The sequence below is a fragment of the Ruditapes philippinarum genome, unplaced genomic scaffold (assembly GCF_026571515.1).
Source record: "Ruditapes philippinarum isolate M1 unplaced genomic scaffold, ASM2657151v2 ctg1468_1_1_1_1, whole genome shotgun sequence".
Taxonomy (NCBI): Eukaryota; Metazoa; Mollusca; class Bivalvia; order Venerida; family Veneridae; genus Ruditapes; species Ruditapes philippinarum.
In genome coordinates, this window is record NW_026861330.1 from 46,885 (window position 1) to 74,515 (window position 27,631).

The 27,631-nt window shown below is 32.6% G+C and overlaps 2 protein-coding genes across 2 annotated transcripts in view; both read left to right on the plus strand.

Annotated features, from left to right (window-relative positions):
* LOC132715276 (uncharacterized) overlaps positions 1-11,793 on the plus strand; it is a 31,942-nt gene extending 20,149 nt beyond the window's left edge. The window contains exons 6-7 of the mRNA XM_060698264.1: positions 5,549-7,290; positions 7,623-11,793. Of these exons, the coding sequence (XP_060554247.1) occupies positions 5,549-7,290; positions 7,623-11,778 (5,898 nt within the window). The 3' untranslated portion in view covers positions 11,779-11,793. The remainder of the gene's footprint in view (positions 1-5,548; positions 7,291-7,622) is intronic.
* A 5,662-nt stretch (positions 11,794-17,455) lies between these two features.
* Positions 17,456-27,266, plus strand: LOC132715277 (uncharacterized). Its single transcript, XM_060698266.1, has 3 exons — positions 17,456-19,903; positions 20,686-20,813; positions 21,404-27,266. The coding sequence occupies exons 1-2, from the start codon at positions 17,504-17,506 to the stop codon at positions 20,809-20,811; spliced, it is 2,526 nt and encodes an 841-aa protein (XP_060554249.1). The 5' UTR covers positions 17,456-17,503; the 3' UTR covers positions 20,812-20,813; positions 21,404-27,266.
* The last annotated feature ends 365 nt before the right edge of the window (positions 27,267-27,631 follow it).

A 27,631-nucleotide genomic window follows, 5' to 3' on the forward strand; every position in this document is an offset into this window, starting at 1 on the left:
TACCACTTACATCGACTGTGTAATTAGAGCTGAAGTATATAAACTAACCAAGAACTGTTGACAATAACCTCAGTGTACATCAATTTCAATCTGTTGACTGATGACAGTGTTTGGACTTATAATAGACCATGTCACACTTTAATCAATAGGAACATGTCTGAATTAATATGGACAAGTAGACAGGCTTATATGATATGAGGATGTACTTTAATTTAGTGTTAGTAAAAAGTCTGACCAACCACCTACAAAATTTTAACAGCTAGAAGATCATCTGTCAACCATGCATGACTATCCAACACCTTTAACAACACCTATTGCTTGAGTAGGTGGTCACTTGTCATACAACAGTCTGAAAAATTACAATAAGAAGAAGTAAAACTGGTTCAAATTATTACTACAAATTACAGGTACAAAAAATATTGATGTAACCAATGTCAAAATTATACATGTACATTTAGAAAAAAACAAACAACAAACTAAATGCTTATTATTTACATCAAAAATATCACTGTAACCGAACTAATTAAATTCGAAGAGTTATTATTTGAATATCAATTGTCACAAATCACTGAATACCACCGGTAATCGATCCATTTCTCTCCGTTGAAAACGAAAGTAAAACATTCCATCCATGGATATTAATAATTTTCCACGAACACTGTGTTATAATGACAAATGTCGATCCAGATCAATCCAAATAATATTTATATAGCAAGTATAGGTCTAGTTTTCACTCTTAAATTTGTAAAATAGATGTAAAACCACAGGCAATCGGTGCGTGGCTTGGAAAGTATACATGTACATAACCACGCCCACTTATTTTTATAAAAAAAAAATTTTCACTCATAAAATATTTTATTTTCACTCAAAATGTTTTCAAAATATCTTATTTTCAATAAAACAACAAAGGAAAGTTGTTTTTTTTTAAATTTCATCCATATATGCTATAAACATAGTCTAACTTATTTTGAGTGAAAAAAATTTATTAGAAAAAAAAATATTTATAAAAATAAGTGGGCGTGGTCATGTACATGTATAATATCCAAGCCACGCACCGATTGCCTGTGTGTAAAATCATTTGTTTACATTCTTCTCGATACATTGTTTACCAAAATTCCTGGAGGAAGCCATCTTACTCTAGATACGTCATACTGAATGTTTCACACCCAAACTACTTCGATATCGATTCACTCTTCGACCCAGGTCCCCCGTTTGTCGCAGCTCAAACGAAACAAAGGGACTCGGTGACTCTGCTGTGAAATCTGGGCCTGGGGTAGACGGGTATGCGCTACTCAAAATACTTATTGTGCACTCAAACATAACCGTTGCCTGTGCGAACAATTTCTCAATTCAAGTGCAAAATATGAAAGTCACAAAAATCGGAGAATGGCAAAATATACATGAATAATGATAGCATCATCTGCAAAAGTCTATTTACATGTAAAAAGACAAGTATGCGCTACTCAAAATATTTATTTTTCACTTCAACAAAACTGTGGTCTGCGCGAACAATTTCTCAATTCAAGTGCGCATGCGTTGTGCAAATTAGCAGGGAAATTGAAATATTAGCGAAAAAGGATAATCAAAGAGATTGAAAATGTTATAAAGTACTATTATGTATAGGTAACGGCTATTGGATATGAGATATGAGCTATGAGTGTATTATTTAAAGAAATAACTACGGAAAACAATCAGGGACATGGACAATAACATATAAATAGACAGAGACAAACATTGACACGAACATAACGAAAAAATACAGCACTTGGCAATACAGACAATGTATACTTGACCCTGTGACATGCATCATTTACAACTTACTGATATTTAGTGAATTTACGTGTTTCAAGTTACATCATTTTCAATTTACAAGATTGTCTTATTTCAAAATAATTTAACCATAGAAACCTTACTCGGCACTTATTATAATCTAAACAGAAAAAAATCAAAAGATATAATGTATGTAAAAATTACAACATCATAAAGTAATAAATTTTGGAAAACAGAGGGAGGTATCATATATATTTGGAGAAAACGTTTTGATAAATTCATACCCTTTAATCTCCCTTTATATACACTTATATAAGCATTTCAAATGAGTCAGTGTGACCCGAGGTATTCAGAAACTGTGCTCTGTACATCATCTCAGTAATATAAATATTTTTTCAAATAGATTTAATTTCCTACTATCGGTTTAAAGATACAGAGCGGACACAAAATTTTGACATTGATACAAAATTACTAAATGTGACCTTGACATTGGGAAGGTCAAACTTGTGCTCTGCACATCGTCTGTTTATGGTTTAAGACCGGACACGAAACCTGGTTAACAGTTTTGCCAAATAGTTTCAATTTCCTTCCACCGATTCAAAAGATACATACCGGACACATAAACTCCTATATAAGTTATATAAATATATTCACGGGGCGGGGACAATTTGATCTTTGGAAGTTCGTGCTTGTGTTTTGCACACCGTCTTGATAAAAGTAATATTTCTGCCAATACGTTTTTTATTTCTTTCAATCGGTTCAAAAAATGCAGAGCGGACACAAAATTTGATACAGAGCGGACATAATATATTTATATTGATACGAAATGTCTTAGCGTGACTTTGACTTGAGGAAGGTTAACCCTGCGCTCTGCACACTATCTCATTATGGTTATAAACCGGACACGAAAACCTGTTAACAGTCTTTCTGTCGCATAACAAAAACAACAACATAAAAACAATCATTGCTTCAATATTTGTTTGTTTTGTTTGTTTGGTTTACGTCACATCGACACAGTATAGGTTATAGCTTCCCCACATGAAAGAATCCAAAGTCCCTGTCAGGTTTGAACTCACAGTGGTGAGGGGCAAGTGGTTTGAAGTCAACGACCTTAGCCCCTCGGCCACGGACGCCCCAATTGCTTCAATACTGTTGACAATATCAATTAAGAATTAACATGGATGTAAGTCTCAATCTAACAACGCACTTAGAAATTAGAAACGTTCAGTGCAATAAATTCACATATTCAAATTAAATTCAATCACTGTATACAGTATACATCTCACGAAACTCACTGAAAAACAATAGAAGATTATTATATTGTGTGCTTTGACCGTATAATCATTATGCAATTGACAGGTTTTTAAAAATCTAACAATACTAATAATGATTGGCACTTTGTCACTTCTCGGAACAGTGAACCCGGCAAGTATTCTAAATAATTGATGCAATTTGTCAGCCTTCGATTCCAATTGAACATCTAAACTATGCCATTGGCCTTAATTGGCTATAAGGTAAGTTTAAGGGGGGCGGTATATAGGAGTCAGCTTGTTGGTCGGTCGGTCGGTCGGTCGGAAGGTCAGTCGGTCCGTCCGCCCGTCCGTCCGTCGATCGGATGGTCTCCTTTATGGTTTTGGACGATATCATGAGTTTGGAATGAGTTATTGTAAATTAAACTTGGTAAATAGCAAACTTATGTGCAAATCCCGGTTGGTATTGCTTTTGGACCCCCTGGTATCAAGGTCACTATGAAAAATGGTTTCCGGACAATAACTAGGGTTTGGAATGAGATATTGTAATTAAACTTGGTATGCATGTATAACAAGTTTTTAAGAAGATCCTCATTGAGAATGCATTTAAACCCCTTTGGGTCAAGGTCACTATAACTAAAAATAGAAAAATGATTTTCGGATAATAACTTCAGTTAGAACAAGCTAATAGGAAGACCCTGTTGGGTTTGCTTTTGGACCAACCCCCTGGAATCATTGTCACTGTTACTAAAAATGAAGAATGGTTTCCAGGCGAAAACATTAGTTGAGAATGAGTGATTATAATCAAACTTGGTATTTAGCAACCTTATCTGGAAACCCTGGGTTGGATTGCATTGGAACCCCTAGGGTCAAGGATCACTTTTACTAAAACATAAACAAATGGTTTTCAGACAATAACTAGAGCTAGAAATGAGATATAATAATCAAATTTAGTATATATAGTAATCAACTTTTGTACATAGTTGAAACTTCATAAGTCATAGGTTGAGTTCAGATTTTTCTTCAGACTACTTTTTTCAAAATGTCAAGGTTGCTGCTGGTGGGGGTAATAATCACCTTTAGTGATAGTTCTAGTTTGTTTTTTATGAATGGATGGTTTGGCTCAGTTAAATTGGTGCCTGTTTTGTTAGTATTTTAAATTTTGTCAATACTATTATAACTATCTTAATATTACTTTCCAGTGACGAAATTAATGTCTTTTTACTGGCACCGGAATTGCAACATCAGAGGTTTCTTTGTAGTAAACAAGCGTATAGTAATTATGTGTATTTGCCTAGTATTGATAGCCAATATTGTTTTTCGAAATGGTGCAAAACCCAAGAAAAAAATCAGTGACTTACATGTACTTTCCAAAGCAAGCAGTGAACCACATAGCAACCAATAACATTTTTTTGGCAATCAGTGACTTCCATTACAACAAGTGACTTTCCATAGCAAATATTGGCTTTTCATAGCAACCAGTGATTTCCCAGAACAGCCAGCCAGTGACATTGAAAGTAACCATTGACTTTCTTTAGCATTCATTAACTTCTATTGAATTTCCTTAGCAACCATTGTCTTTCTATAGCTACCATTGACTTCCATAGCAATTAATGAATTTCAAAATCAGCGATTTACTTTTCAATGCATTTACTGACTTTCCATAGCAAATATTGATTTTCTAAAGCAATAAGTGCATTTCTGTTGACAACAAATATCAGTTTCAGATTTGAATTTTACATCTTCTTTAATTTATAATTTATCAAATTAATTGTTCCTTGCCATAACGACGTTTATAATCAGGTGAGCGATATAAGGGCCCTTATTTTTAAAATATCATCAATGTAATATTTTAAGATACTTTTGGTTATTGTAATTCATTGCATGTTTTGGTCATCTTTTAACAAATGAGGCACCCACCTGTTAGAATTGTTTGTGTTCGTCAAGACACTCTTTAGAATATAATGAACACTTGATAGTGAAAAAACACCAACAAATCGTGCTATATCGCAAACTATATATCAAGCATCTCTTTCAACAATTTCTTTTACATTTGATACCAGATGGAAATTTGTACTTTCCTGATTTAGGTGCATTTTCAATAAAGCCTAACCCAGAACCATGTTCCATCTGAAAACTGTGGACACATTACAGGTTGTGTAACAAAAAGATATAAAAGCATATATCTGCTTCAAAACAAAAACAACCAAACTAAGAACAATTTGTATATATGTCTGTATTTCTTTCTTCTTGTCAACGTTTTAATCAGCCATTTTAACAACAGTATTCCACACATGTGTGTATTTGACAAATTTAAATGTCTCTCTTCTTCAATAGCATTTAGAGAAACTTGTATACATCATTGAGTAGGTATTGGACAGCTCTATAAGGGTATGCTTTTAACTGTTTCATTTTGTGCCATCAAAAATAAGCTGTTCTCCCGAAATCCCGAGAAATTCTAACGAAACGCATAAAAGGAATTACATGATTTTTTAAATTTTTTTGAGCCATTTTCTATTTTCTTTCAGAGTGAACTGGTAAGGAAAACGTTACTATTGTATTATCCATGTATAAAAGGTTGGAAAGTCAAAAAGATTGAAATTCAAAGCGAAAGCAAGTTTCTTAATTGCGTTATGGATATGCATGGCATTGATATGTATGAATGTTCGGTCTTTTTACCAAAAGAGCCTTTGCATTTCTCATATCAATACGTATGCCATTTAAAAGGTGACAGAATATTCAGTTGGACTGGAATCCCGCCCTTGAAAAGTAGAAAATACCATCTAAATGAATACACTTTTCAGAGGGATAGCTGGATGAGTCAAGGGCAACATATACATGACCAAAATAAATATGACGAGGAGTGTTTGACTGCACATTTAAGGGATATTTTGTTTCATTGTGAAGCTATTGACATTAAACATGCCTGTAGTCAAATAGAGCAACTATGTTTCAGACAGCTCCTAAATAAAAATGCCATACATCTTTTAAAAGAACTTGAAACAGTTCTTGTTAAAGGTACAGGAAAAGCTAAATTGCTGTTTATGGTTGTCATCGGAAATGTCTTGACAAATATTCAACAGATTTCACAAGGAGAGATATTAAACAAATCAACTATCAACATTCTTTTGGACAATTTAAAGCTCTTCAGATTGAAAGATTTACATGTATCATGCGGAAAATACATATACAATGTCTGCAACTCGCTATGCGTGAATGTATACGGACAAGAAATGTGTCCGGTGGAATATCTTAGCGCATGTTACCCTTTTTATGATGACTCATTTATTTTGCAGCGACTCCGTCATCATATTCAGAGCGGTACTAAAGTTGCACACGATAGTAAGTCAATATATGACTCTGCGCTCAGTCTTTGTTGTAAATTGTACTGTTCTTCGACAGAAGATTCATCGGAAAAAGCACAAAAAGCTTTGGATATACTTCTTAGACATTGTCCATTAAACATGACATTATATGTAACCTCAAAAATAATACAAAACAAAGATGGCATGTCTGAAAATGAAGTTGATATACAAAATAGTTTATGCATTGCATTTCAAGTAAGAATGGACTCTGAACTAAGACTAATTAAAAAAGAAAAAAATATCCAAAAACTACATGACCTTTGGAGGAACACTACAATGTTTATTAAAGCTGATACACAACTTCAGACAAAATTTGAAGAAACATTGCTTACTACCCTTGGAGTTTTACCTTCGTCAGCTGATTGTCCAGCAGATGTTGTTGTTATGTTTATAATCGAATCTGGTTTTTTCAACGACAAGAATGGCAAGAAAAAATTGCTTCAAATTATAATGGATTCAAATAATAATACGGTACGTGAGCTGTTCTTCATTTTATCTCAGCGCCAAGAACTGGCAGAGATATTCAATTGTATCGACAGAGGTGAATTTCAAGACTTTGCTCTGAAATATCTCACAAGAAATAGCAGCTATTTTATGGACAAGGACAAGGAACTCAACTGCTTTTTAAAGCGTTTTTGTAGATTTTTGAACATAAAATATCTCTTACAGACTTGCAATCTTATAGAGGTTCTCGAGAATATTCTTCTGCGTGAATTTGACAAATATCAACCCACGGAACTTTTAAAGCACACATTTGTTATAGATAAAATGTCAAAAGAATACAAAGATATAGACAATATTTTTGTAGGTCATTTCAATAAGACATTAAAGAAAACATCTGAAAGACCAGAGATCCTGCTTGACATTCTGTCAATCCGAAAAGGAAAGTCAATCGTGGAAACAAGGTAAGATACGCTTTTATAATTACTTTTCTCTTATACATAAATCTTTTGATGTGTAGTGATCGTGAATACTTACAAAATTTCAATACGATAGCTTTTAAATATTACGTTCATTTCAAAGTATTGAAACGAAATAAGCCAAGAAGAATATCTCAATTGTTAGCTACATACTAACATGCATTCTTTATAAGATTTTGAAGTTGTTAACGAAATTTGTAAAATTCATTAACGTGTACTTTTCAAGATTTGTAACACGTTTACTTAGTGATACCTTTTACTTAAGAGACAACAGCAATTTAATTGCATAGACTTACAAACATCAATACTTTTTTCAGTTTGACTGCAAGATTAGTTTGCATTTTGCTGGACACGCATGCATTAATATCTGAGGAATCAACTGACTTTGACAGATTTCTATGTCTTGTTGAACAATATCAGTTTTGGATTCTGATTTTTAAATGTACAGGACAGTACAGTGACATGATTCAAATGAATGTTAACTACAAAGCTGCACGAGCATGTATTTCAAGTATCGGACATCATTTCAAGACTCACGACGTTCATTTTAAATTTTTGCAAAAACTTGAAAGAAATCTACAGTCAGCATCTTCAGCAAAGAAATTGCTTCAACTAGAGTTTGATATAATTGATATCGAACGGTATTGGTCTGAAGCATTGCAAAGGTTCAAAGAAGTAAAAGATAAGCTTGGTATAACATGTGAGGTCATGACACAGGTTAAACAAAAATGTCCAACCCTTCCTGATGGTTTTGATATTGTGCTTACAAGGGTATCAGACAATGAAAAAAGATTTATAAATGGAATGATAACAGCAAGTGAATGCGAAAACGATAAACGTATGTGGCAAGATATAGAGCAGCTACCAAACATCTGCGAATATCTATGTAAAGTAGTATCATCATCAGTATTCTGGAATGTTTCATCTGACCATGTTTATAAAAGATATTTAGATGAAATGGAGAGGTTCTATGAAGATGATCCAATAAGTTCCGTTTCTGAGCTTTTTCAAGAAGGATCGGTTTGTGATAGAACATACTCTAGTAACGAAAAAGGTTGCTTGAGTTTTATGAAGATTTTACAAAATGTTGGACCTACAGAATATGAAGTCATATGGAAGTCACTTACAAGAGACGACAATTTTCAAATGGTAGATGTAATGAGAATGTTTGGGTCAAAACCAGACATCTCAAGAGAAGTTGAAATTGCGAAATCCTACTTACATATTGTTGTTGAGAAGGAAGTAGAAGTATGTTTAAATCGAATATTTTCAAGCGATTCTGTCGAAAGAACTGTTGATGCGATTGAATCAGTTGTTCATGTGTTTGGCTTAGATTGGAAACGAGACGCTGTTTTTACTAAATCAATGACTTCATTTCATAATTTGGCACTAGGTAAAGCTGATGAATATACGTTTGGAGATGTTCACGTAGCATTAAAAACAATATTCTCATTAGTGGCAAACATCTCTGATGACACAGTCAATATTATGACAGTTTTAGGCAGATCAACATCTTTAATCAAGTTCATAAGCAATATCTTAGATGAAGACATAAAAAACCTTATAGACGCCGTAGAAGATATTTCAGAGCAACAGGTTCAAGTTTCGACAGTATCTGCATTGATAGAGGTCAAACAATTTCTTTATCCACTTTTGCGGTCTAAAGACGTAAAAAGTATTTATGAGTTATTTCAGCTGTTGGAGAAACAAACAAATGTTTCAAAAACAAACTCTTCTTCTCTTCCTCAAAAAATGGAAGACTGCAAACAAAATCTGCACAACTTAAAATCTCTTTACAATGGGGTCGCAAATAGAGGGGAACAGACAAAAGAAATGATAAAAAACATCATTCAGAAAGGTACAATTTTCTTTCAGTTGAACACACTAAAAACTTGTACGACATTCCAAGCATCGTACAAACAAAACAAAATAAAGGAATTAAGAAAACAATCAACATTGATCGACCTTAGAAGCAGAGCACTTCTTTTAATGAACACTGAGAGGAAGACTGCGAATGAAAATCGTTACAACCGAGATGAATTGATGAAATTTGTTGAAGAAATAGATCTTTGTATCGACATTGCAGAGACTCTTTTTACACTGTATACGTCTGGACATACAGATTTCATGACTGTTAAAGAAGTAGTCAAACCATATGATTTACTGAAAAGGAAAATAGAGTTAAATTTAAGTCTTAACTCATGGTTACATGATATCAACGAAGAAAGGAAAACTCACTACCTTATGAATTTCATTAAAGGAAACCAAATTCACATTTTGTTTACATATCTGGAAGAAAATAGTAAAAATATCCCTCTTGTACAAACTATTGTACACTTCATACACCCAAACATGCAAGCTGAAAAATTTAAAGAAATATATGAGACTGAAAAAGGATTGTTTTTAAAAAACTCAATAATTGGCAACTGGACTAAACAGAAAATGCTTCATTGCATTGGATTTTCCTTACATAAATCGTTTGAGGGTTTACAAATGTTTCAAAGGAATATTCAGAACAATACATCTAAAACGATGAATGATATTGTTCTGCCTGGCAGATTGCTAGTAGCTCAGTTAGATGAATGTAGTCTCCTTACTGTTAGAACTATTCTGGCTCTTTATATGAACACGACACAAAGACTTCCTGAACCAAATCACATACTATTTTGTACATTTGAAACCAGTTGGGCCGAGTTAGAACTGATAATACGGCGATGCCTGGGATCAATGCAATTTTACAAAGTGAATGTCCTTTTTTGTATTGCGAACGTAGAAAATCTTTCCAATGAACTTCAGTTCAAACTTGTAGAAGACTTAAGAAATTTGCCAAAAGAAACGCAATTTTGTCTCGCTATAATATGTAGAGGGTCACGGAACCATCCATTTATTGATGAATTAAGTGATTATACATCTTCTGTCACTCCAGTCACTGATAAAACCGTTCGAGATATTTTCAATGAACATTGCGGAAATGTTGTCACTATAACTTCAAAGTATTCTGGACTTGGGAAGACATCCTTTATAGCCTCAGAAGCACATAGGCAAAAAAGAGGCTTTGTTACCCTTCATGTAAGTGGAACGATACGCAAAATGCATCTGGTTGACAGAATAGATAACTTGCATTTGAAAAAACATCATGTATTGCATATTGATTTAGGAAATGTCGACAGTCCATCAGATCTAGATACATTTCTGTTTGAGCTTGTTGTCTTACGGTATGTGTCAGCTGGAACACTTTCGGTTGGCCTACAGACTTCGGTTGTTTATATTGAAATTGCAAACACAATAAATGAAACTCTGAGAAATGCACTGCAAACAACTGTATTATTCAGAAGAAAAGAAATAGAATGGAGTGGTATAGATGATTTGACAGTAAGTCGGGAATTGAATAGCCCTGTTCAAGTAGTTTGTCACTATCTAAACTGTTTAGAGAATGGATCGATTGATAGCAAAGATATATCTTTTAATGAAAAATCTGAAAAGCCACTAAAATCTAAACATTGTAAATTTCTTCTTCATAAATATATAGGAGGAAAACTTGAAACTTCGTATCCAACTGTATTAACATTCATCAATGTTTTGTCTGATCAACTAAAGAAAATGTCTCAGAGCTCGTTCTTCAAGTCAAAAAGGTTGATTGATATGATTGGAAATAAAGTTAAGCTATCTGTTAAAAGTCAGTTGTTAGCAGCAATGATTGATGTTTCATACGATTTTGCAACTCGATCAATAGATGTCTGTCGTGAGAGTCAGATCTCAGCAATTCAAACTGAGGAAAACATAAAATCTGATTTAGCATCCTCTGTAACTAATCGTGTAAATAGCATGATAAGATGGGAAGACAGCAATCATTTGATGTTTCTTTTTCACAATCAGAATATTCATACAATATCTGCACTATATCGAAATTTGACATTAGTTCCAAAAGAAATTAGAAGTCTATTTGAAAGTCAGATGAAAAAAGACATGGAGGATTTTAAGTGTATGGACCAGGAAAAATTGCAAACAATGCTCCAGAGGGTAGCAAGAGTAAACCCGTTACCACTTCCAAAAAAAGAGTTGTTAGAACTCTCAAAAGACTATGCACTGACTGCAGATAATTTGCTGAAAATGGTATTAATCACATTACGTATTAAAGCAAACATTCCCGTTGTTGTTATGGGAGAAACAGGATGTGGAAAGACTTCACTTATTCGATATTTAGCAGCAATATGTGAAGTCGATTTTGATGTTATGAATATTCACGCAGGTGTGAAGGAAGAAGACATCATTTATAAAGTTATGGGAAACAATACAAAAGCGTTAGAACAGCTAGACAAAGAAATGTGGCTATTCCTTGATGAAATCAACACATCAGACTGCTTAGGGATAATGTCTGACATTATTTGTCATCATAAATGCCTTGGAAAGGAACTTTCTCCTAATTTAACTATCATGGGTGCTTGTAATCCTTACAAACTTAGAACTACTTAGGCACTTTCAACTGCTGGTTTAGCAGGAAAAGCAAAATCTGATGAATTATCAAGATTAGTTTACAGAGTATTGCCTTTGCCTGAAATGATGGTAGATTATATATGGGATTTTGGTTGTTTGAATGAAAAAGATGAAAGGACTTATATATATCAAATGACACATGATGTTTTTAAAGATAATGAAAAACACCATCAGTTGTTTACTAACCTGTTGGCTATTTCCCAGTCGTTTGTAAGAAAACAGGAAGAATCGTCTTACTCTGTCAGTCTTCGTGATATTCACAGGTGCAAATTATTAACAAAGTGGTTTCTTCACATTCTCCCGAAAAAAGTCATGTCTAAGAACGCAAAGTCAATAAGTTGCAGCTATGATATTAGGTCAATGATACTATCTTTGGCCCATTGTTATCAAAGTAGGTTTGGAGAAAAGAGATTACGTAAGGAATATAGAAGTATAATCGGAGATGTTTTCAAATTGCATGAATATCAGTTTCCAGGGGAGCAAGATCAATTCATTAATACGGTAATCAAAGAAGAACAGTTTGACTTACTCAGGCGAATGAGACTTCCACCAGGCATTGCTCGTAACGTGGCGCTTCAAGAAAACGTTTTTGTCATATTTGTTTGCATTTTCAATAAAATTCCAATTTTTGTTGTTGGGAAACCAGGTTGCAGCAAATCTCTAGCAATGCAATTAATAAAAAGCAACTTACGTGGGAAAGACTCGGAGGATGATTTCTTTAGAGAACTGCCACAGTTATACTGTGTTTCATTTCAAGGTTCAGAGTCGTCAACTTCGGATGGCATCATTAAAGTTTTTGAAAAAGCAGAGAAGTACCAAGAGTCAAACAATTCCGAAGAAGTTCTATCCGTTGTTGTTTTTAGATGAAATTGGGTTGGCAGAAGTTTCAAGATTTAATCCCTTAAAAGTTTTGCACAATCTACTTGAACCAGACGGGGCAAGTCAGCCTAATGTTGCTGTAGTAGGAATATCTAATTGGGCATTAGATGCATCAAAGATGAACAGAGCGATCCATCTCTCTCGGACGGATATGGATGATGAAGAGTTGTTTGACACTGCTATATCTATTAGTGAATCTTTTCTAGGACACGATTACAAAAAATCACTCTTCAAAACAACTGCCGGATATGATACGGAAACAGCACTGCAGTTTATAAGGGCAGAATTAAATGGAATGGCAAAGGCTTATTTCGAATATATCAATAATTTACGATTCAAAAACTTTCACGGATTGCGTGATTATTACTCGTTGATTAAATTCGTTGCACGTATGTTTGCGGCAAAAGGATATAAATGTACAGATGAAGATAAAGCAGACTTTATAACTGATGGAATTGCCAGGAATTTTGGTGGACTGCCTGATGAAGTACAAACATTATATGACGTTTTTCAGCAACATTTGCGTCTTGTCAATTTTAGCGAAAAACCGACAATGAATCTTATTGTGGAAAATATAAAAGATCCAATTGCTAGACATTTAATGCTCATAACAACAGGAGAATCCGTTTTAAGCATCATTGAACATAATCTAAAGGATATTGGGTGTGACAGGAAAGAAGTTATCTTTGGTAGTCAGTTTGAAGAAGACCTAACAGACGATTACAATTACAGAATTTTGAGCAAAATAATTTTATGCATGGAGGAAGGAGTAGTTCTCGTTCTTAAAGATTTAGAGAGCATCTATGGTAGTTTATATGATATGCTGAATCAGAATTATACATTAATTGGAAAAAAGAAAAATTGTAGAGTTGCGCTTGGACCATATAGCAATCCAATGTGCCACGTAGCAGACTCGTTCAGATGTATTGTTCTTACAGACGAAAGAAAAATTGACTTGACAGATCCTCCATTCCTTAATAGATTTGAGAAACAGTACCTGAGATTCTATGATATTATTCAGGAAAAACATGCTGCCATTATTGAGCGTTTAGAAAACTGGATAAATGAATTATCAGACACCACAGAAGGAGAAATAGAAAAAGAGGAAATGTTCCCAATATATTCTAAAGATCTCACAGCATCACTAGTTTTAAAAACAGAATCTGGCTCTATTCATCACGAGTTTGATTATGCTGAGACTATCTTTACGTTATCTAAGGACGAATTGTTATGGATAATAAAACCAGAAATTTTGATACGTCAGAGGTCATCAAAACGTACAAATGTACACGGATATTTAGAAGAAATGATGAGGCAGTATTTCTCATTACCAATACATCATGGAATTGAAAATTTCATTCTCAAACAAATTGAAACTGCACCAATCGAAGAATTATCTCATGGTCTGTTGACCATTATTTTTACGAATAGTAACGTTCACACAAAGGTGTCTTTTTCAAAAAAAAAGCTTAGCGTGCAAATAGAAAAACTTGGTACATTCAAGTCAGAAAAACAACTTTCATCAAGAATTCAGTCTTATTGGGATGCAGAAGACTCAAATATTTTGATTATGCACTGTAACGCAAAAGATGATGAACGGCATATCCTTCTGACGAAGTTAGTTATAGAAAGATACAGGACCAAATATATTGGCAAATCAAGCAATGTTTCCAAGCATGTGTATTTCATTATTCACTTAGATAGAAGCAGAGCGTCTTCCAGTTGTGTTTCACAGCTAAATTTTTTATCAGAATGGAAACTCGTCATGATGGATAGCTTAGAAGTGCCAGCAATTCCGCTGCCAAATTTGACTAAAATGACACTGCAGGAGGCTATTCGTGAAAAAAGACCGTTCCGAGTTTATATTCAGGAAGAATTATTTTGGTCATATTCAAGAATAAGGTATGGAAAATCCGGACGAGATATTGATAGCATATCGCTCGCTATAGAGACAATGGAGAATTCACCGGAGCTCTTTAACTTATTTGAGAAAGAAATATTACAATGCATCCAAAAGCAGTTTTCGGGAAAACACAATAAATGTTGGCTCACACAGGTTGCATGCGACGTTACGGCTTTGGCGTCTTCTTCAGGCTTTATTGATGCCTTAGAGCATTATATAATGGATAAACTGAAAGCACCGCTTGCAAAGCTAATTTTTAGAATAGAGCAAACGGGAATTTTAGAAAGTTTCTTCCAACATGACGTTAGCAACGATAAAAGTTTTAATCAAGGCAAAAGGTTAGCATGGATATCAGGAATAAACAATCAAAGAGTATTTTCAATAGAAGACGTGCCTGATGAAACTGGTCCTGAATGCTATACTTGTGATACAGTCGATTTAGCTCTTAAAATGCCTTTTAGTAAAACTATATATGAGAGAATAGAATCTACAAAAGATGAATTTATGGAAATGGTTCGAATTTATCGGGTTCAATGTTTGCTTAATGAAGATGAAGATTTACCTTTTGAAGTTTATGATGCAGTTTGTACTCAACAAGAACAATCTATATTCAATGTTATTCCAGATTTATCAGAATTAACATACAGGGAATGGGAAATTGATTACTTTAAGGATTTCTGTGAAATGTCTTCATATATGATTTTTACCTGCTCAGTCAAAATGGAAATCGTCCAGTTTCTTCAACTTATATTAGGACGACAAGGTATAAAATTATACCAAGATCCATTTACGTTTATGATTCGTTTACATGCAACACTGTGGGTTCATTATTCATCAATTCGTGCAGAAATGATATTGATCGATAAATGCATTAGTGTGATTCCAGAAAGTGCGAACGAAATATTAAACATCTTATCCATGTCAGCATCAAAAGCAAGCAAGCACAACAACATTCTTTGTTACAAAGATGGTAAAATTCTCGATGAGGATATGATAACGGAACAAAATGGTTCAGACAAAACCTTATCCGTTTTAGATAAAGGCTACATGACTGAGGAACAGACTGATTCGGGAATTAATGTTGAAACGAAGCATTTCTCAGTCAGAGAATCTGAAATTAATCAGGTTCCTCAAAATGAAGGTCATGAAAGACCTGTACTATATTCCCAAGAAAATAAGTCAAAAATAACAGAAAATCAAATAAATGAACTTGGCCTAATAAAAGATGACTCAACCAGAGGCCTGAACATAGATTTAGATATAACTGCAAATACTTATAAAGAAGGAAATAATAAACAATGTTCGAGTACTGACGATGATTTAAAGGAATATTCTTTAAAGAGATTAAATTCAAGTCAAGAAACTGATCTTAAGGCTAACGCCCATGAATATCAAGACGAGAATTCTGGTATGTGCCAAATACGACTTGAAAGAAGTGTTCTGAACGATCTGGAAAATGTTGAAACACAAGAACATAATTTGTTACTAAAAATGATGACACCACACATAAATGGTTTTGAAGCTGACACCACTATTGATTTGGGAAACAATGATACTTACAGTGAGCGTTTAATTATAACTGTGTGTAAATATATGCTACCAACCGCCGAATGTTTAAAGCAACACAATGGTCTGCAACAATGGCTTGAAGAAGTTACATCAATGATTTCACTCGCTGCTCAGGTTTCGAGATTTCCAACAATTATTTATTCTATCCGAGTGTGTATAGAAATTGCCAGTCAGATTATCATACCACTTAATATGAACTCTGATATTCTTGAAGATGTTGGTGCAAAATTGAAACATGGCACTACCTTAGACAGCGACGATATTTTTTGTTCAATTGTTGCTTTGGTTGAAAATGCCTTGTCAGTAAAGGAAATACACTCTGAAAATGTGAACTCAATTTGCCAGAGATTTTTGTCTTCTTATTTTGTAAGATGCCTTTCTGCAGACCCAGATACGAAAGCATATCAGTTTTTGTTTACGCTTTTTGTTGAAAGAAAAGTACCGGAAAACTACGTTGCATGTTATAAAGTTCCTTTAAGTACATTCATTCAAACTGTTGACGTAGAATACCTTACTACTGTTTTGCTTCAAGAGCATTCTAAATCCTATTTCTCGGGGGAAATAAACACGGATAGCTCAGACGATGACTTTGCGCTACAGTTTTTAGACTGTTTGGATAACTGTTTGAAAACAATGCTCAAATGCGACAGAACTGAAGACCCATTTTTAATTTTGATTGAAGATATTTTGGAAGATATTTTTGAAAGATATTTTCTTCAATCAAATAACAACGCGATTGAAACAGAGGATACTTGTCCCGATGAGAGTTTAGTTGAATTGTTTTATATTTGCCATAAAGCGATAAAAAGCCATGGACCCGGATTAAAATATTTAGCATCAGTTGCGTTTTGTAAAACTTTTGTTAGCTATGCAGTGATTGTTCTTCAGAAAGCAAACAGTGAAGAATGTGTTGCTCTCTTGAGAATTCTTGACGTTGTACTAGATGATCTGCCAGGGCAAAAAATACATCCTTTAGCCGTCTTTTTCCTAAAGAAAATGTTAAAGAATGTTTCTATAAGTAAAATTGAAAATATGTGCGTTTGTTATACAGATACATCGTTTATGCAAACATTTCCCTGGACTAAGGATTCCACCGTGAGTGATTTTTTCAAAAGTCCTCTGTGTGTGTACATTACAGAAACGGACCATGAGAACAGTTGTCAATTTTACGAAACCCTTGAAGTTGCTGACTTTACAACAACAATAAAAAGTCTAGTATCAAATTCTTGCGACAGTAAATGTGGAATGTTGCAACTGTTCTCATTTATTTTTCGAGAATTTTATTTGCAACTTTGATACAAAGATATTGATGACACCAAGCATTCTCTGGCACAATTAGTTTTAAATGAAGTTATGGGTTCGGGAATGTGCAAAGAAACGAAATCGTTTGTATCGTGTATTTTAGGGGAGCAGAATTTTGCAACAGGGGATTTTTTGTTGACGAATGCTTCTTCAAACAGCTATACATGCAAAGCGTCTTTTCTGGTTTCACTTTATAGCTTAGTTCTTGCGCAAGATGAATCTTCCTCAAAAATGTATGACACCGACAATCAACTCAAGCCTTTCTTTATAAGATGTTTACTGTTTCCGAGGTGCATATCTTCCTGTTTTATACCAGGGTTTCCGTGCTATGCCACAGAAAACAAAGCCGAAGGTACACAGTCTTTGTATAATTGTTACATGGGTGTGTGTCAATGTGGTCACAGAATACTCTCTGAAGATAGCGTTTCCAGCATTACATGTGGTATTTGCAGTAGAACAATTATATGTATGGCAACACCAGCAAAGTCCAATTTAACTGTGCTGTTATCACAAGGACAAAACTTAAACTTGGATGATATTCATGTTTCAAAATTGATAAATCCAGTGACAAGTCATATTTTACAGTTGTTGTTAAAAGGTTGTTTTTTAGGTTCAGTGGCACTTGGTTTTACATCAAAGAACCTTTTAGAAGACATCTTAAACGTACCAGAGATTGACATCGTAGATACACTTTCACGAGGAGTGGATACGCATTGGAATGTTATAAAGGATCTTCTAAATGTTGATGACAATGGCATATTAGCGTTTTTACATACCGTGTTTCTGAAAACAGGCAATCACCTGTTTGACACCAACTGTAATTTTTCGAATATGGAAGCAACTTTGAAGTGGGAAAGGACCTTTGACATAATGCTCATGTCTATTTTAGACACACATTGTGTCAATGTAAGGATATTATATCAGCGTCATAATAGAATACATAACGGAGAGAACAGGTCTATAACGATGTGCCTGTTAGAAAGTGACGATATTAGTAACCTTACAGCTGAGAGCAAGCTGATCTGTTCCCCTGTCATGTATAGAATTAGAGCTTGTCCAAGTAAGTCTAATTTTATTTATGAGCTTCACAACGTCCAAGATAAATTCCCTTTAATTGATGCTGTAATTGAACAAGAGGAGAAGTTAGAACTTCCGAAACATATTCTTAACTTAATTCAGTGGCATGCTGCAACTGTCGCCAATGCTAGCTATATGCTTAGACGTCACGACTGCAGCACGATGACGGTTCAAGACTTTATATATTTCAAACAAGACACGATGAAGAAAGACGTGATCAAGCAAAGGTTTGAGGCATTTAGAAAATCATGGGAATATCTTATGTTGAAGCTCAAAGATGATAATTCTTTTGAACAGATGAAGCGTATCCACAGCGAAAGTAAGATAAACGAGTGTTTAATGTTAAGCAAAAATTCGTTACCTTTCAAAATTCTTCAAAAACTCATTGGAATACAAAATGCATTTTTGGATAAAATTCTCCTTCTGTCACGCACCTGCAGCGCACTGAAAGTACTAAGAAAGGAGAAAATATATGCCTTGCCATGCGTGAAGGTAACAGAATTGAAGAAAGAGCATTTAGTGCACTCGGACATAGATTGGGACAATTTGTTACAACAAGAATCTCATTCCAATCTGAATTACGGCTGTGGAAGACAGATAAATTATGACTTTTATAGTATCGAAGAAGCAATTGCTCTTGAAATGATTTTTGGGAAATGTTATATTATATTAGAAAACACTTTGCCTGAGATTGTTTTCATTGATGAGTTACATAAGAATTATGGTAATCTTATACGAGAACTTAGAAAAAGTGTACCCCAGCGACCTCTTACTTCAGATATAAGCAACGGCATTAAGAGCCGAAAGGCAGAGGATCCAAGAATGTCGACGGAACTACTGTCGCACTTAGGAATTGTTATGACACTTTTAAAGAAAACTAGCGGTGATTCGGATATTCCTCTTGTCGAATACGTGGATAAATGGAAGTATATCCTTTGCAGAGACTTCCCGAAAAAACTGCTTCCAAGTCCCGAAAGCTCTATGAAATTGGGCCATGTTGTTGCACTGAGTGAACTTCTTGAAGAACTTTGTGCAGATTCTGTCAAGGAGGGTCTTGATGATGTTTATCCTGATAAGCTAGATGGGCCTTTGCACGATCACATTATGCTGCAGTTGAAAGATAATTTGCTATCATCTCTTTTATTTAAAGCTTTAAAAAGGTTTACCTATAGATGTTTGACATCCAGAATAGCTGATCCGAAACAATCCCTTAGGTTATACTTGAGCGACGACTCGTTTTGGCCGATGGATATTTTTCAAGACAATACATTACTAATTGATGGACAACAGCTCAATATCACTGAAGTACTTCCAGACGGTTTGATGGTTAGACATATTTTTGAATGCTTTGAGCTGATGGAAGCTGAAATGGAGGTAAGATTTATTAATGCTTAAGCTGGTACTTGATGCGTGAGAGGTGTTGAATATTTCATTTCTTCCCATGAACAGACACAACCAAAAGAAATATAGAAAAACAGAATCCCAAAAACGGCAAAATTGTAAATGTTCCAGGCTTGATTTGATTGAACCCTGTTCATGGACGGTTATTTAATTGCAAGCTACAGGCCACGCTTCCTAGTAGCGGTTTTAAACATAATTCATCATTTAAACTTGAAATTTAGATTTTAGAAGCATTTGCAGATGTATTAATATGGCGTTGATAAGCGACACGTGGTGCCATTTCATGAAACGCGACGTTTGGGCCCAATAAAAATAAAGAGTGTGTCCTAAACGATATAACAATGGGCAGAACTTGGAATTTTGAAAGGGGGTCAGAGGTTATGAAACCTGAATATCACATATCTGCATTTTTACTTGAACTTTTGTTGCATTGTTTCTGAGGGATCTCCTTTCATCCGGATCTATTTGATGATTATATTCAAAGGTTAAGATATCAAAATTAAACATTAATTTTTCCGTCAAAAATGTTATATCCTTTAACTTTTAATTAATGCATCTACATTTTTTACTTGAACTTTTGTTGCATTGTTTCTGAGGGATCTTCTCTCATCCGGATCTATTTGATGATTATATTCAAAGGTTAAGATATCAAAACATTAATTTTTCCGTCAAAAATGTTATATCCTTTAACTTTTAATTAATGCCTGTCATTCGAACAGTATACTTACGCATGCCTTTAACACTTATTCTGTTAGCGCAAAAAACAGGGACAGCTTAAGATGAGTGGATTTGCAACAAGTTTTCAAGCGAAAGCAAAGATGTCAGCCCCATCAAAGAAAGAGCAGAAGAAAAAGAGAACGACTAATATAAGAAAATTCTAAAGGTTATTTTAATTTTTTTTCAAATTTATATATTACCATAGTTTCAGTTTATTTAAAAATTTTAAGAACTTATTTAGTATTTAATGGAAATGTCTGATGGATTTGAAACGAACTAGTCATAAACTGTTAAATATGGCTTCTTTTGCACAGTGACTCATTTGTCAATGCATTCTTTTTTGTATGCTAATCTTAGTCAATATTATTAAATAAGTTATGAATTATTACCTTGTATACTTCTGCGACATCGTTACTTTTTTGTACTTTATTTTATGTATTTTTGATATATGTATCACTGATTCATTGATATATATCTTAATTAACTCGGCATAATGATAGCATAATAAAGTGTCTGTAAATGTTTCCTTATTCTTACAACACTTTGTATAGTAACAATGTTTACGTTGTAAGTCAAGAGTCACGGTTCTATTACAGGCCACAGCTTTGTCGACTTTAAGTCTTTTTTCAGTTTGGTTTTCTTTCATTCACACATATATACATGACTATGATTATGTAATAGGGGTCGAATGAAACTGATACATAAAGTACTTTGAAATGTATTTAATTCATAAATTTATTGTTTTTCTTCCTTCAGAACTTTTGAAGAGTGTGAATATTACAAGCGTGACATGCACCATATACAAACAAAGAAGACGACTTCTTTTTATAATCCGAAATAATATATTTCAATGTTTCTGTGATAAATGTGTTATCAAATTATCATATTCTTCGCATAATTGTTTTAATATAACTTTCTTATAAAATGTGTGCAGTAAGTTAACAATTAAGTTGATAATCGTTTAATGCCTTTTGTTGCTTCAAGACAATTTAAAATTCTATGTTTAGAACATACCTACTGAGATTGGTGAAAGTTGATATGACTTTTAAAAGATGTACTGTTGAAACCATTCCACACTGGTGTGAGAAGAGACGATCAACTGCGAATAAACTGAGATATATACTCATATGTAATATGTGTGTGCTTTGCCTTGATTCTGTTATGGACTCAACAAACTTATATTGGTACTGCACGTTTGTATAAACATATATTCTATTAGCGTTTCATTCTTACTGCACTTATATGATATTTATCCCAATGTATTGACGGTTTATTTTTTGTACAATTTTGTTTTAATATATACGTTTTGTTAATAAATTGAGTGTGTACCTTTAATAATTTATATATTTTCAACATTCAAAAGTTTTTGATCTAAGTCGATGATTGTATGATTAGAATTTTTATGAGTTTATAAAGATATTCAATGTATTGATCCAAAATAGTGTTTCTATGTCGAGCGGACTCGCTATTTAAATTCTATTTGCACATACGAGTATAAAATAAGAATTCATTTGACAATTTGAGCTGTTTGAACGTGTTACATTCAATTTTGATCTTGTTTTATATTAATTTCTATTTACGATATGTATATTTGTCAATATTCTAGCGCGTGCGTGCTTTGCCTTCATGTTCTTGCTTTATTATTGTTGATTAACGATATTCATTAGTTCTGATGAATAGCTGATGCAACAATGTCTTTGTTGCCGCCTATTACATACTGCAAACCCAGAATTTAGGACAGGTTCTATTTACTTATATCATTACTATAAAAAGAAACTTGTATGAACTTATTCAGATATAATTACACTTTTGCTGGTGTTTTATAATGTTTTGTTCTTACAAATAGATCCTGATGAGGTTATTCATATCTTTATGATCATTATATACGATAACTGTATAATCTATAAATGTTTAAAAAAGAAATCTTTTGTTGTACATAGTTTTCAACATTTAAGACTACTTTTAAATAATTAGTATCTTGTTTGATATGCGTGTTTTTATGTATATATGTAATATAATTATTGTGTTGATATTGAGATGTTTGTGTGTTTTAGTTATCTTTATTCTTTTCATCTACAATCTGTAAATATTTTTAGAATAGTATTTCAAATTAGACATCTTTTGTATGTGTTGTCAACTGTCCTAGACTAGAAGACTATACTTGTTCAGTATGCGTGATTTTTTATATTATGTTATTTATATTAATTTCCTGTTGGTTTCTACATATGTGAAACATTATTGGGTACAATTACTTATTGTATAGATATTAAACGTAAGTAGCAACTTGAAGCATGGACTCTTGCTCAGTATGTGTGACGGTTGATTTTATTATCGTGTAAAGGTTAATTTGCTTTATGATAAATAATGCTATTTGTTGCTTGTATATAGTATGTTAAGTTTAATGCTTTCTTCACTTAAATTGGGACAATATGACATATATTCACATCACGGTTTTATATGGTTTAGATATGGGGAAGTTATTTATACGGGGATCAGTTAATGGGACTCTTTTTTGATAATTAATTACCCTTACTGATTTTATAAAAGAGTAGCCATTACTAGCTTCTAGCTACCGCTCCTCGAACGATCCTGTCTTTACAAAGACATTTACAATACCTTGAGGAATATACTTATTATTTATCATACATCCTTTGTAATTATAGTAAACATGTGTTTATCAGATATTTAGTATATTAAGTATATTTTAATTGGACATCGCTTAAACCTATAGAGTAGCGTAGTATGATGTCAGCAATTTTTAATACTTTTTTGTGCAAAGGAGATATAACTTATATGTTTTAATGTGTTGTACATTACAATTATGTGAAGATATCATGTTTTGAAATTTTCTATGAAACGCTATATTAGTTTTATAAGTATATAAACTAAAAATATGGTACAAAATGTATGTGTGGAATGTATTTGACTGTATAATTATCAAAAATGTCTGTAAAAATATTTAGTTTTTTTTATATCTGCGTGCTATACAGTATTAGTTATATTTGTGTGTGCGCTTTAAATGATGTAAGAAAACGGATATGTACATTGCATCATTGTTGTTTGTGTAATTACTTTGATATTTATGTTGAGCAATAAAAGTTATGCTTGCATAGAATCACATTATGTAAAATCACCTATATATGCATCACTAGCACCTACTTAATATGAAGAATTACTTTTATACAATTTAAAAAGAAACTAATATTAATATATTTTATCAATATGTTTTTAAAATCAAAATTTATATGATTTAAAATCGTGTTTACAATGTCAGAGACGAATCGTATGATTGTAAATACGACCGTATTAGTAAAAGTCGAATGTTATTTGAATGTTTGAAAGGTGATTTCTGTTTTTAACAATATATTTTTTCTTTGTTTATTGTTATATATATTTAATGACAATCTTTGTTATATATTTTTAATGACATTTATATATATTGGCTGTATCATTTATCTTAATATTTTAATTGTAAAAAGCAAGGAAATGCTTACTTTACTGTATTGCTCTTTTTGCATATTTTTCAACAAATGATACTTCTTATTTTTATTTTTTTTTGTTGTTTCATGTACTTTAATTATCAAGAGGATGTATATATTTTTGCTTTCATATAATTTGTTTCATAAAAATTAGTTGCAAGATTCAATATAAGTTGTTTGTGATTTTGTTAAACATAAGTAGAGGTGTTTAAAAAAGCGAGCTGTGGAAATCAATGTTGGTAGTTTATTTGACTCAATAGTTTGTACAGATCAGATTCATTTATTTGTTGTTTTTTTTATTACTAGTGGAATGATTGCATCCGGTGTTATTTTAGATTTTACTTGCATATGTTTAACATTTATTCATGCTTCTCATAATGTAAATGAACATACAAAAATCGAAAAAAAAACGAAAAAAAAAACTTTCACTCATTCCATTTTAAATGATTTATGAGAGGAAGAATATTATTATTATGATTGCTATAAGTGCTTTTATGAGCCAAGTGGTGTAAAAATTTATTTGTGTTACGCAATTCTTATTGAACGACTTGTACATTAATTTCTAATTTTATATTAGAAATATGTAATTTGCACAGGTGTTTAAAGTTTGTTTGACATGAAAGTTAATTGTTACAAGTTGACTGAAGATGTTTGGGGTTAACGGCTTTGTGATATATCTTTCTGAATTATATATGTGTATATTAAGTTTTATATTGCGGCGTCATGATATTAATGTCATGGATGCAATTGTTTCTATGATTATTTGCGGGACCATGCAATAATAGTGTATGGGTGCATAATTAGTATTTTTTCTTTGAAATGCGGGACCATGCAAAAACATAATAATGTATGGGTGCATAATTAGTACCTTTTTATGAAATGCGGGACCATGCAAAAACATAATAATGTATGGGTGCATAATAAGTATCTTTTTATGAAATGCGGGACCATGCAAAAATATAATAATGTATGGGTGCATAATTAGTATATTTTTATGAAAAGCGGGACCACGCAAAAACATAATAATGTATAGGTGCATAATTATTATCTTTTTTTATGAAATGCGGGACCATGCGACAAAATAATAATGTATGGGTGCATAATTAGTTTCTGTTTTTATGAAATGCGGGACCATGCAACAAAATAATAATGTATGGGTGCATGATTAAAATTTTGTAATGAAATGCGGGACCATGCAACAAAATAATAATGTATGGGTGCATAGTTAAAATCTTGCGGGACCATAATATTTGTATTATATTATGGGTGCATGATCACGATTAAATTGTATATTATGTTTATGCGGTATCATGATATTGTTTATATCATGGGTGCAAAACTACATTTATACATATTTTTTATATTATTGCGATTATAAACTAAAACCAAATGTCTTTGGTGCATATAATTAGTAACATCAGTTTTACAATGCGGTGTCATGATTTAAATGCCATGGATGCAACATAAATTGTTTTCATTAATAATATGTGGGACTGTAATCACCATAATGATTTAGTACAGGTGCATGTTTATAGATTTATTAAAATAAGGTTATAAAATGCGGGACCATAGTATCATATTTTGGGTGCATGACAAACCAAGTATTATAATTTTAACTTAATATTAAGCTAATGCGGTATCATGATTTATTTTTTATCATGGGTGCAATAATATATAACTTATTTTTAATATATGTGGGACCATATTTAACTGAATATTCATGATATGGGTGCATATTATTAAGAATATGAGTTTTTAAATGCGATGCCATGACAAATTTGTCATGGATGCAAAACAATTATGAAACTATAATTAATATATGTAGGAACATCCTAAAAGAATAATATTGCATGGGTGCATAATACATATTATTAAAAATTGTTATGAAATGCTAAACCATAATATTCTTGTAATGCTATGGATACAAAAATGTAAATATTTTCATAAAAGAAGTTTTAATTTAGATAAAACATTTAAGAAGTAAAATAAAAAGTGTATCAAAAGTATCAAAATATTAAATATTCAAAATTATTAACATTTTGGATAAATGTCTTTAGAACAAAGATGCTCTGTATTGAAAGAGTAATATAAAAAGATTTGTCATCAGTTTATAAAATAATAATATGATATGCCTGTCCATTATATTCGTGCAATATAATTGGTTTATGACTTTGAAGTTTTTTCTTAAAAATAGAGACAATAATATCGAGTTATTATATTACGTAAGTAGTGTGAAACAACTCGTTTTCCTTATATCACTTAATTTAGAAGCTGTAGACAGGTTATTATCAAACACAACTCATATAGTTACAACAGATACATTTGATTTGACAATTTCGTATAAAGGTCACTTCATGATATTCTGTTTAAGATTCAATTTCAAATGACTTCTTTTTTTCAAAAAAACATTCTAAGGATATTTTGCAAACTTCTCATTTAAAAGGAGCTCCACTGAGGTCGAAAAAAACCCAAAACGTAAATTATGAAATTCATACATAGATCAAGTGAACTTGCGATGGAAAAATTTGCAAAATATAAAGAGGGAAATATATTTAAAATTAAATTCAGTAACAATTTTTATGCGATTTATAGCCAAATTTGAGTGAAAAGCGTTACAACGCTGTCCATTTTTGGGTCATTTTGCACAATACATATGATAATTCTCGAAAAACGGGATGAAAAATTATCTGAAAATTGCACACAGGTTATTCGTTTACCATTTTATTAAATGGTACAGAAATCCTGGAAAAAAACTATTGCTAGCCCCGTCATGTTAGAAGAACCCTCAGTGGTGTCCCTTTAAATGCTAATAATTTGTCTACAGCCCAGTGCAATGACAATCGAGTGACGCATGACTACAATGCCTATTTTGCTTTGAATTTTGACAGTCAAGTAAAGATTGTTTAATTTATGCTTAGTTTAATATATTTTTTCTTTAGTATAACAATGTGATTTGCTGAGGGATGATTTGTCAGTCAGAGTGAATAGAGGTCATGCTGATTAATTTACAACTATGAATGTAACCAGTTGTCGTTGTACGATAATTACAAATTGTATGTAAAATAAGAAAATTAGTTGTTCATTTTGCTACGTTCTTATTTTGGTAAAGATTATTTTCAATTAAATACAGTTTTCAAATACATTGTTTTTGTTTTATATTTCACATCTTATTATTTATCGATGCTTATTATTACAAAAATGGTATCAAGAGTGGACGGGCTTTGTTCTAGTTGCTGTTGTTGTATTTTCAAAGCCATGGAACATACGACCAAGATTAAAGAAGACATATTTTGACAATACATACTTCAAATCTGCAACACTGCAATAACTATTCATTATACCACAGTAAAATTTATGTTAGGGACATATTTATACTTATGTTTAAGCAATCAATAAGGCGCAACATATATTCTACCACAGATGTTATAGCGCCAAGACGAAATTTCAACTGCTGCCGCCTTTTGCATTGTCTACTTTTAATACTGGGTGTTTGTGACTTATAACC